General features: G+C 38.5%; 1 protein-coding gene across 7 annotated transcripts in view; it reads left to right on the forward strand.

The window, feature by feature from the left end:
- TENM1 (teneurin transmembrane protein 1) overlaps positions 1 to 12,721 on the forward strand; it is an 801,322-nt gene that overhangs the window by 697,038 nt on the left and 91,563 nt on the right. For all 7 annotated transcript variants that reach the window (XM_082717245.1, XM_082717244.1, XM_082717248.1 and 4 more), the window contains one exon: positions 3,283 to 3,515. In XM_082717245.1, the coding sequence (XP_082573371.1) occupies positions 3,283 to 3,515 (233 nt within the window). The remainder of the gene's footprint in view (positions 1 to 3,282; positions 3,516 to 12,721) is intronic.

Here is a 12,721-nt window from a genome sequence, read left to right on the forward strand (position 1 = left end):
CATTCCAAAGTGCTTTTCTGCGAATAACATTTCTCTTGGAAAAATAGCCTATGGACTTTTCCTAAACAAAACATGATTAATCTGGCTCAGCTGAAACTTCCACCAACTGGCTACCAAAATATTGAAGGGTGTTTCAGGGAAAGGTTGTGACCCCCTTTTTATTCTAGAAAGATCTTATGGGCACTGGAGAAATTTTATTCTAAAGGCAAAAATTCAACTAAATATGTAAAAACTTTTACCCAAACCCCTATTTAAGCAGTCTTTGCTACAGAGATGTCTTGTCTGATATGACTGCCAAATCAATTCTGGAGTCTGTTGGGGCCCTTTACAGTTTATTTACAGCAGCTGCCATGGTGGTTCCAGGGTTGAAGATGTCCCTGGAATCTACTGAATTCTCTTATTTGATGAAGTGAAGGTAAGTAGAAAAAAATCAAGTATTCCAATAGGATCTGATTTTTTTCCAATTAAAACTATAAACTGGGTCTCAAATCAGTATCTGCTAGCTTTTACTATCATTAACATACACAGATATGCTTAGAGGGCAAATATAATTACAAATATAATCAGAAACATGCCAGCCCTTAAGGGCAACTTAATTACCCTGATGATCCTCTCCCTGCCATTTTGCTGGGGTAGGTAGCCAAGACCTGGACACTTCTGTGTATTAGTTAGTTTCACGTCCTACAGTTTAGTTCAGAAGTAACTGAACATTAACCCCATCAGAGAGTCTGTTGGCACTGAAGACAGAGATGAATATGGTTCCTGCCTACAGAGAGTGTACAGTGTAGTTGGAGAGATGTGAAAAAAAATAGTGCTTACACCTAGCACTCACATCTTGGTTTCCAGTACCATTCTCCAACATAAGGAACCAGGGGTCATTAGCAAAATGATTCATTCCAGTACTCGGGCAGAGATTATAAAAGATGAACCTTGAGCAACTTTTAATGCCAAAAAGTAGAGAAGAACTAAAACAAAAACAAAACAAAACAAACAAACAAACCAAAAAAAAAAAAAAAACCCTCCACGCTGATGGATGTATGTCAAAGTGTCTCACAAGCCAACAGGAACAGTGGCCAATGCCAGAGACTTTTGAACAACAAAGTAAAGTAGCATTGGGTTGTAATAAAAAAAATAAACAAATACCCATCTCTACTGATACAAACGAACACCTGAATTCATAAATAAATGGAGGAGAAAAGATAAAGCTCTCATACAGAAGATTTCCAAATTGTTTATGTAGACACTCTACCCTCAAGAAGGTGAAGTATAATTCCCTACCCCTCAAGTGTTGCCTTCACAGAGTGACTTCCTTCCAAAAAGCACAATCTGGAAACTGGGAGAGAAAGAGTAACTTTACACTGGAGAAACCTGATAAACTCTACCTCAGCCAGGTGATCAAGGTCAACATTGACAGTGATAAGTCATGTTGAGTTATGTATCTTTGATTTGATTTGATTTGATTTGATGAGAATGGCACTTTACCCCTGTGGTCTTCCCCTCCAAAACCTATAACCTCTGTCTAACCAGGAGGAAAAAAAATTAGACACATTCCAGTAGAGGGAATCTTACAAAATACCTGACCAATACTCCTTAAAACATTTAAGGTCATAGAAACAAGTCTGAGAAACTGTCATAGCCCAGGGGGCCTAAGGAGACATGATGACTAAATATAAAATTCCGTATCCTAGATGGAATCCTGGAACAGGAAAAGGACATTAGGTAAAAACTAAGGAAATCTTAATAAAATATGGATTTCAGTTTATCTCTAAAAACAATGCTAATACAATATGACAGGTGCTGATAAGTCATATGTCCCTCCTCAGCTCTTATCTTTCCTCCTCTACTTCTGTTTACACACTTGACAATCATAGCCTATTTGCTGAACCGACTCCCACCTTGGACCATTAATTTCATGAAGAAAGGGGCTGTATCACACAGAAGAGGTCTACAGACCACAGCACAGTTCTCGGCACATTAGTGCACTTAGTAAATACTTCTTCATAGATTAATGAACAATTACATGGTTAGTGGTACTAAGGAAGGAACTCAGATGAAAGAGGAGAGGCTTAGATAATGACCATGAAGATAAAGAGAAGTGGAAAGACTGGAGAAGAGTTTAGGAGGTAAAATTTTTAAAAGCACGATGTTTTACTGGATATGGAGAATGATGGAAAGAAGGAATGAAGAATGGCTCCTGGCTTTAACAACCGGGCATGGGCCAGGATTTGGGGCTAATTAATATGATATGGAATCCCCAAAATACGGGTAAATGCAGTACAAATAACCCAGACTAGAGATTTGGGAAGGCTTTCTTCAGGAGATGATAACTGAATAGAGCCTTAACAGGTATGTGAGGATTTACTAAGTGAAGAAAGGCTTGTCTACCACACCAAGGAATGTTAAAAAGTTTTTAGGGTTCTTAAAGATAGGGATCCAACCTTAGGATCAAGCAAAATATCCCCCAAACCAACATTACCCCAGTCATTGAAAAAATGGGATTAGGAAGAATCAAAATGAATGAATGAGCTCAGCCATGTACACAGATAAAAATATCACAAGAGATCCCATGCAAATATGTAATTAAAGAGTTTCAGGAATATCAAAATCCAATCAAGGTAACTTTACCATCACCTTTAAAAGATGCAGTTGATTTGATTATAACCCTCCAAAAAAGTCAAATATAATCAGTTCTACTATGTCCTGAAAGAAGACAAAATGGATTAGAAAAATGTGGTGGTCAACTAAAAAAAAGAAGACTAGAGAGGAAAAGTTTGGCAATGCATTTCCAGCACAGCCCTCCATAAACAACACGTCTTTCAATTTACAACAGGACCCTGGAGGCTGATAGGGTCCCCAGTGAAGTCGGAAGCCTGGAGAAGTGGGGTTCTGAAGGATGGGAAGGCAGGAAAGAAGGCCTTCTGTTTGGGATTTGTTGAGTTTGAGGTGACTGTGAGCCATCCAGGCAGGATTGGAGCGGTATTGATGAAAAAAAAATTATTTCACGGGATTTTCTCTCATCTGCTTCTTTCTCTGCTCCCCAGATGGAAGGTATTGAAATGCCAGCTTCATTTCAGTTTAACAGTACACACTGAGTTTTTTTTAATACCCAATCCCCTTACTAGAAAACCAAAGTAGTATCCATTCCCTCAGTACATGAGAAAAAAGATACATTTATTTTTTTTTCATCTCTTAAGAGAATTTTCCATTTGCAACAAAAAACAGATCGCAGGGAATGCATATTGAACAAACTGCTTTGAATAACTTTACTTTTCTCTCCCTTAGCACAAGTCCTGCTCACAAATACTATCTGGCTATGGACCCTATGTCTGAATCACTTTATCTATCAGACACCAATACTCGAAAAGTCTACAGGTTGAAATCTCTTGTGGAAGCGAAAGATCTGTCCAAGAATTTTGAAGTGGTGGCAGGAACAGGTGATCAGTGCCTTCCCTTTGACCAGAGTCACTGTGGAGATGGCGGAAAAGCATCAGAAGCTTCACTGAACAGCCCTCGAGGTAAAAAAAAAAAAAAAAAAAAAAAAAAATTGAATCTTTTGTTCATCTAAAGACTTCATTTGGCGTCACAAAATCTTAAGACTGTTGCTATACTGTAGTCCATCTATCTCAATATTGCTTCTGACACACATTGTCTCTGAAGTCCATCCCAGAAGATAGGCATGGTCAAGGCTAATTTCTAGGTAATATGCATTCGTATAGTCATAAGTGTTATTAAAATGTCAAAATGTTTATTCTCCTTTCTGCCTAGGATAACAAATTCAAGTTTTGGATTGGGGGAGGAGATGATTTTGCCTTCTGTGGGAACTTGACCTTACTGCTGTCTGTCCTAAATTTATTCCTCAGTCTTCAAGAGTCAATCCTCAATTCTGTTGCCTGGGATTTGTGAATAGATCTGTGTTCTCTCCATCAGCTTCATAATTTTATAGACTTGAAATCATATTCCCATCTTAGGCCACTAAGCAGAAGGATGGTCAACTTTAAATGTTATCATATATCGTCCACCCTATCTCGTTAATTATTTAAACATTATTCTCTGTTCCTTCTCCATGATGGGGTGTGTGTATTTGTGTGTGTGTGTGTGTGTGTGTGTGTGTGTGTGTGAGAAAGAAAGAGAGAGAGAGAGATGCACACACACACATGCACACTTTTACTTTAGTAGGTTTTATGAAGTATTCATTTGGTGGGTTTTAAGAACCAATGTGGTCCTTTTAAACTATTACACAGATAAAACACATTGGTTGCAGAAAAATTAGAAAAAAGAGAGTGCAAAAAATATTTTTAATTAAAGTCACCCATAATTTTACCACATACAGAAACCAACTGTTAATATTTTGGCATATATCCTTCTAGACTTTTTCCTGTGAATATCATATATTTTATTTTCTAATAATGGAATCATAGTATAGAATGCTATTCTATAATCTGCTTTTCACACTTAATATATTATGAACATCTTTCCATGCCAAAAAGTATATTGAGGTCAGTGTGTTTCATTTGTTAGATGGTCACTTATTTCAAATATTAAGAGGTTACTCTTTAGCCATTTGACATTTGCCATATGGGTATTAAATTCCAACTATAATCAGAGTTTAAAGCCTTCCCTTTCTTCAAGGCCATATTCAAGTCCTATGTCTTTTGTAAATCCCCTCTGGCTAACCCCAGCCCATTAAATCTGAATTTCTCTAACAGGGTCTACACCACCCAATTACTACTAGATTATATTTTGCCTTCTTTTACTTCTTTTACTTCCCGGTTCTTTCACGAATGGGAGGTTTTTTTATTACCAAGGCAAGCTACTTGAGCTGAGAAGCTACATCTAATATTTCTTCTAAATCTTCCCCATTTCCCCAGCAATATCTTGTACAATGTGGGATCTCCTATACATGCTTGTTGTGTAATTGATCAGTTAGGTAACGCTTATGTATATCAAATATTCCTAAAAGGAATTTCAATAACACTTTAAAAATATGGCCTTTCTTTCCCAAAAGGAATATAAGCCCCACAGGTATCATGGTAAAGTGTTTTAAGATGTTTCTTGTCTGGTGCCAGCTCTCATTCCTTACACATAGTAGGTTCACAATAAATATTTGACGAGTGAATGCTTAACTCAGTGCAACATATAATCAACTCATCTTTCAAGGAAATGTATCGGGCTAGGTCCCACCTTTAACACAGGTTTAAAACTCTTGCCGGTATTATAAGGATTTCTGCATAAGAAATAGGGAGGAATCAAGCTTGTATTGTGCCTGAAATTGACATCCTCCTGAGTTGCTACTCATGAAAACCGCTCATCTCACCTACCACATTCAACCTGCCACATAAAGGAATGAATATCTCGGCTTTTCCAAATAGAGCAAATAATTGGCTCACTGCAGCTTTTTTTTTTCTTTTTTCTTTTGCTTGGAAAGCAGCAATAATAGAGTCCTGATGAACAGGATTTACATGAACTCTTAAAGCATCAGTAATGAGAGTGCCAAAATTTATATATCTATTAAAGCTAATATTAAACTAAGTTTTTCTTCTTGTTATGGCTAGTAGTACATTTTCTTTTGGCTTGATTTACTCATCTTTCTATCCAAGAATGGCCTTTAAAATAATCCAGTACACTTTATTCATCCCAAAGCGGGCAGGAGCCCTAAGAACATCTGGCCGAGGCTTCGGAGAGCTGAATGTCTAATCCAGCCAAGACAGCTTTCACATAACCTACTGAAGCTGATGTTGACAACATCTGCTCTGATCTAGTGAATGAACGAGGATATTTAAAGGAGGGGAATGTGTGGCTCATATTCAGTATCCACCACGTCTTCTTCAACCATTTTAACAGTATTTAAAGACCCTGTTAGGGATCTTCAAAATCACTCAGAAGGCAGAACCTGTGTCCAGACATCCATTGCTCTTGAAATTGCTGGTCAGAACACTCAGATGTCTAGCTAAGGCACCTTTCTCTGTGCTGAATACAGACAGCGCTCAACCTTGGCAATGAATCAGAAGTGAGAGTCTCATTATATGGAATGCTGCAGGGCAATTTCATAGACTTCTGTAGAAGAAGGAAAAATCATGCAAGAAGTCATTAAAGCACAGTGTGCAAATTGAGGGAAGAGTATTGCTAATAGCTAATATCTTTGAGGTTCTCCTGCAGGTTCTTTATCTCTCAAGAAAGACCAGTTGGTTTGTTTTGTTTTGTTTGGGTTTGGTTTTTTTGCTTTACAACTACCAAGCACATCAGCTCCTTCTTCCTTCCCCCATAGAAAGACAGCAAATGTTTAATGGATTTCTTTAAGGAGAGGTTTGATTTTTCTCTCCACCAAGAAGCTAATAAGGAAAAGCTGTAGATGAGTAGATAATGGAAATGTACATCTAGGGAGTACAATTTCTAGGTTAGGAAAGAGAGCTTGCTCTAAGACTTTAACAAGCAACATACTGCAATTATAGGCAGGCTCTCCAACATGTCCTTAATTATGCAAGGTAAGTCAAATAAATGTTAATCTGTAAGACAGCTCATTTATTTTCTGAATATATTCTAAAAATAGGATGAAATGAAATTTGCTTTTAAGATCATTCGTCCTAAATCGGAATAAATTACCAAATGGGATTAAAAACCAGTCAGCAAAAGGTAAAAGGTTAGAAACCGCGAGATTTTTTTTTTCTTTCTTTTCCTTTTCTTTTGAGAAATGGCAGCTAATTGTGATGAATGTCAGGTTAGGGAACCTAGACTTTCTTGTACAATCCATGTAGTCAGTGTTTTTCTGGATGACCCTGTGTAAGTCACTGAACCTCGCTGTGGTTTCATTTCCCAGAACACTAAAATAGACTTAATGATGCCATTGACTAGTTGTGTTACACTGGATTAGTCATTTAAACACTGGATCCTGAGATGTATCCATCAGTTGTCAACTTGAGGGTATACGATGACCTCCCTCCCAGCTCTAGTGGATTACAACAACTATAGCTATAACTTTGCCTGTGTTCCATGCTTTCCAATCCAGTACATCTACTTTCCACAAGAATGCACAAGGTCAATTGCATTTCCCCCAGTTCTATAGATGAGGAAACAGAGACTCAGACAGGTTAAGAAACTTACCCAAGTTCTCACAGTGTACAGATAACATTGGAATTCAAAACTGTGATGGGGTGGAGGAAGGCCTGTGATGCCTCCACTATACCTCCTGGTCTCTCTTTAAGCTAAAATCCATGATCTCTGTTAGGTATTCTGGGAGAGTAAGAAATATTGGAAAATGCTTTTTATTTTTATTTGCAAGATATAGGACTTTTAGTCAAGTTTCCTTTTCCTATTAAAATTATTTTTCTGAGGTTTCTGACCTAGCAGTGTACATAGTAGAAGACACAGCATTTACATAGTCTCTAAATGTAATTATTCAAATAAATCTTCAGGAAACCTTGTCACATCTCTTTGGAAGATTCTGCAGTTAAGAATTTCACCAACTTTTTCTTAAGGGATGCAGGCAGGAAACCTTCTCTTTATTAAATTTCTTGATTACAACTAGTAATTTACACATTCTGTTTAAAGGAGAAATGGAAGACTCCCTGAATAGAATTTCATGTAAGATAGCCCCTGGGTACTTCTCCTGGGAATAAGTCTTTATCTGATCCAGTTTTACGCACTTTTTTTCTCCCAATAAAGAGAAACATTTGCCATTTTACTCATCAATACTTCACTGTAATGGGGCAAGGAAAAAAGTTTAGCAAAGAGGCTGATGGTGTGCTAATCCCTGGCATTGTATATGAGTTTGAACTGACTTTGAAAGATGCTTTTAAAACATGCATGGATGATGTAGTTGAAACTTAGGTTCCATTTATTATTTTTACTGCAACTTTCCTTAATTCTACAGAGAACTCAACCTAATGAGTCATGTAATAGATGACCAAGTATTTAAGCAGAATGTGAAATGGTACTAGGTGGGAATATAAAATAAAATTTGTGACAAGCTGAATACATTTTTTTAAAGTAGATACAGAGGGTGAAGGAGTGACTGGACAAGATGAAATTAATCAATGACTTAATTTGGTTCTCTTGGACCTCACCAAGGATTATATCTCTACTTTCATGTGACTCTTTAAGCATACTGACCTCCGAACTCAGGAGGACTTAGGCAATATTCAGATGAGTGCAAACAGCTCTTGCGCCATTCCCTAGCCGGTAAGTGATCCTTAAATTTTGACAGCTGCCAGAGTGTTTTTAGGGTATTCATGACCCTAATCATACAGGAGTCACTTGAACTTTATTAACAATTAAGAAACCTGGGTAAGCTAAAGTGCAGACAAAAATAATCTGGTTTTTGTTCCTACCCATATATATCTGAGTTAGATCCTGAAGCTCTCCTGACTACGTGCTATTCTGAAAGGCTGGGTTTGGGGCTCATGGAAAGATGCTAAAACTCTATAATGCAGTGTCTCGGGGACACCTTAGACACCTAATCAGTGTGTAAGGGAGAGAGTATAGTGCACAAAAGGTACGAGAATGTTTCTTTGGTTCTCCTGTGCAATAGAGAGCAGTAAGGTTTTTCCGAAATTCCTTTAGGATCCATCACAGTGGCATAACCGTTTGGATTGACACTTGGGCCAGCACTCACCAAAATTACAGGCAAGCCACAACCTGAGTGAAATGAGTGGTACATTTAGGAAACTACAAATAAATCAGTATTGTAAAAATATCCAAGAGTAATAAGAAGAACAGGGGCAGGAACAAGAAGTTTGGGTTTTATCCTATTGGCCAAGGAGTTGAAGTGGGAGAGTGACATAATCATGCAATGCATGGGTATTTGATAGACTATCGTGGAGAAGGGGTAGTGCCTGCACAGGAGTGAGGCTGGAGCAAAGAAATCATAGACATACTGATATTTATAAGACCCGCAATGGAAGGGAATCTAAAGAAGGAGACAGAGAAGAAACCTTCATAAAAAAACAAAGTGGAAAAAATAAGAAAAGAAAAGAAAGTGAACAGAGCTTGGTATCCAGGAAGCTGAAGGAATCATTTGTTTCAAAAAGGTGTGGAAAACAGTATGACGTGTTACACATTTGTAACCATTGGATTCGGCAACCAGAAGTGCATTGCTGACCCTGCTATTGGTGGTCTGTACAGCAATAGGGATGGAAGCCAGATTTCAGTAACTTAATGAGCCAGTAAGAGGAGAGAAAATAAATACTTCTAAATAAGATCGCTCTCCTGAGAAGTTTAGATGTGAGAGATGCAACGATAAGTAGGGAGAGGACAGGGCGTTCAGGGGAGGCTTCATCTACAGGAGATACATTATTGCTTATAGTTAAATGAAAAGATACAGAAGACAGAAAATAAATGATGAAACCGGGTCTGGAGGAAATGGGGAGGGAGTAGGTCTTGAAAGGGAGAGTAGATTCCAGAGACCATGCTACGATACTGGTAGGTGTAGTGATATAGATAAATTTGTAGGTAGAAGGAACTAGAAAGTTGATGGTACTCCATTCTAATAGCTTCAGTGTTCTCTGAGAACTGGATCTATTCTGCTAAAAATGAGGAAGTCACGTTAGGCAAGATTTGGGAAAGCCAATTTGTGAAGAAGTCTTTCTGGGTGAGAACATTCTACAACCTGGTTCCAAATTCCCAGATCAGCTTCAAGACATCTTCCATGAGAACTTTCCTCCCACAGCCTTGTCCTAGAATCAGAGGTGCCTTGAGAAAAATGTGTTTGACAAAGCCTTAAAATTCAGGCAAAATAATTGTTTTTTTATTGCTCAGTGATCCTGTGCTATGTCCACTTCTGAAGATTCCTTTCCTAAACTATGTTTTTGATCTCTGTTTATGGTAGCTATATGAGGACTGTGTGCCTCTGAGACAACCAGAATGAGAGCTAAATGTGTTCCCCACAGTTGTTCTAATGCATCTGCCTATGAAGGTCAAAAGATTTTGACCTTATATTATGTCAGCAGCTAGAACCTGAGAACCTTTCTGCCTATTCTGTCAGAATCCTAAAGCCATCAAACTGTTGTTGTGGAGAAGTCAGACAAAAGGAAGGCACCTACATTTAGCCTTGGCTAATTGGTCCAGGAAACATCACTGGTTGGTACAGAGAAGCCTGTATTAAGTTCATTTAAGTTTTATAAAGGTACAAATACATTATTGAATGACTTTTTCTTCTACATTTAATTTTCATGCATGCATAATATTCTAGCAAACACAAAGATCATATTTTAGAGGCCAAATACCATAAGAAAGAAGTTCCCAGGTTCTGGAGTCAAACAGAGCAGGATGCATATCCCAGATTCACCATTCATTAAATGTGTGACCTTGAATAAGTCACCTAAATTTCCTGAGCTATGGCTTCGTCATCTGTGAAGTTAGAATATTAATAGTGCCTATGCAACCATGTTCAGTAATAGATGTGAAGTGCCTTGTAAAGCGCACTGCCCATCATGTAGTGTGGACACGTTAAATGTCACCTACCATTATGACCAGGCTTGCTGTATTGTTGCTAATAACAGCTTTACTTATAATAGTAACCCAACCATGGAGTAAGTTACTTTGGAGGGAGGCAAGTTCCATGTCCTTGAAAGTCAGTCTGAGACTTGATCATTTCCAAGGAGGAACGGTGCCACAAAAGTAGAACAAGTCAAGGTAGAGTGGAATTCTGGAATTGTATGTGATTTGACCAGTCAATCCTTCACTGCCTTGAGATGCAGTAATTCTAGTGCTGCTTCCTTACACATGTTGCAAAGGTCATTCCGTTAGCTGCCCACCATTACACCATTAAATTCACTCCGTAAGGGTTTTCTTCCGATATGAACTCCCATGTTTACTCCGGGGGCAGGGGATATTGCTTGGAAGAGCAAAGCTTGAATTTCTCATTAAAACACTTGATGTGGGCCTTGAGGGCATGGAGTGCAGGATGGATGTGTTTGGATAAATGAGATCACCCAAGGGTGCCAAGCCAAGGTGGGAGCTACTCTAGGTAGCATGGGGAAATGTGATGCTAGGTATCTAGTGGAATGGAAGCAAAGTGGGGAGAGACAGGGCAGGGGGTGGGGAATAACAGTAATATACTTCTCTGCAGCATTGTCCAAAATGAAGCATAGACTCCTACATATCAAGACAAAGAGTATGGAATTATGATCCTTCCCCCTTTTTATTTAGATCACTAACCAAGACAACTTCACTTATCATAGCTCCTCAGTGGCCCATCATTCTTACCTGTCCACTGAAGAATCACCTCAGCCGATAAAAAGAACTCCCTCCCTACCAAACAAAAATGACAGAGATCACACAAAAACAGACTGCAAATCACTGAAATCATATTTTGAGTGGTGTATTATGGTAACCTATAAATAACTAATTGCATAAAATTGCTTTAGTAGTTTCTAGATGGCAGCTTTAATTAAAAGCACCAGAGACATTTAGAAGTTTAGAAATGGATGGCATGTAATTTGCCCTTTTACCAACCATAAAATGGTAATTAAGGAATTTGATTCACTTCTTCCTATTAAAAGTTTTATGAGAATAGCAAGTTCCTTCTAAATACAGTTTCTCTTCAGCAGAAGGTGGTACGTTTGCTTTATCAGTCTTCTCCAGCAGGGTAAGATGTTTTAATGTACAAATTCTGCAGAAGTTAATTAGGAAATTTCTTTCAATGCAAAATCTTTGTTTTTAAGGCTCTAAAACATGAAACTATATTAGAGCTAACCCTTTGATCAAGGCCCATTAATGCTCTACCATCTATAGGAGATAACCCAATAACTTGAAGTTTACCCAATGCATAGAGCTGACTATCAAATCAAAGAAAAGAGAGGTCAGTTCCTGGTGAGTCCAGCATGCGTTGCTGATTCTTGAAGGAATCTGAAACCTACAGTGCATTGACTTCCCAGGGAATCCAGAATATTCCCTCCATAACTGAGAAGTCATCAGAAGATGTTTTTAGCTTCATTGATCCTCCCACAATACTGGGTGAATTAGGGGTGCCTAGGTGGCTCAGTGGGTTAAAGCCTCTTTCTTCTGCTCAGGTCATGATCCCAGAGTCCTGGGATCAAGCCCCGCATTGGGCTCTCTGCTCAGCAGGGAGCCTGCTTCCCTTCCTCTCTCTCTGTCTGCCTCTCTGCCTATTTGTGATCTCTGTCAAATAAATAAATAAAATCTTTAAAAAAATACTGAGTGAATTAGCAGGTGTCCAGTGTAAAACTCAAGCAACACGCAGCAAACCCAGATGTCTTTAGAAATCCATGATTTTAACATCATCACGAGCTAAAACACAGCTGGAAATGAAGCCAGGAAGCCCATTTTTATTTTATAATTGATCAGTTGATTTCATTTTTGGGGCCACTTCAGCCCAAATATTTTAGATGGCATCACACAGAACATTTAGACCGGAGTTTTGAAGGCACTAATGACTTAAGTTATATGCACATAAGAAAGACAGCTGCAAGGGTTTGCAGATTCTCTAAAGTTGTCTAAGCTGGATGATCTACGCAGCAAACCGATCAAGTAGGACAGGTTTGACATGTCTCCTCTTCTTTCCCTCATTCAGTGATTCCCTTGGCTAACTGAGTCCTTGCCCTGTCCCTCAACCTGTCACCCCTACATAGAAATGCACCCTATTCTCTTCCCACCCCCTCATCAGAACTGGGCAGTGGTATACTAAAAGGAGATTGGACAGTGGGAGGACTATTTCATCAGTGACATTGTTTAGAATTTCTCAGGAATGGTGATAGTAAACACAGAC

The sequence above is a fragment of the Mustela nivalis genome (assembly GCF_964662115.1).
Source record: "Mustela nivalis genome assembly, chromosome: X".
Classification (NCBI taxonomy): domain Eukaryota; kingdom Metazoa; phylum Chordata; class Mammalia; order Carnivora; family Mustelidae; genus Mustela; species Mustela nivalis.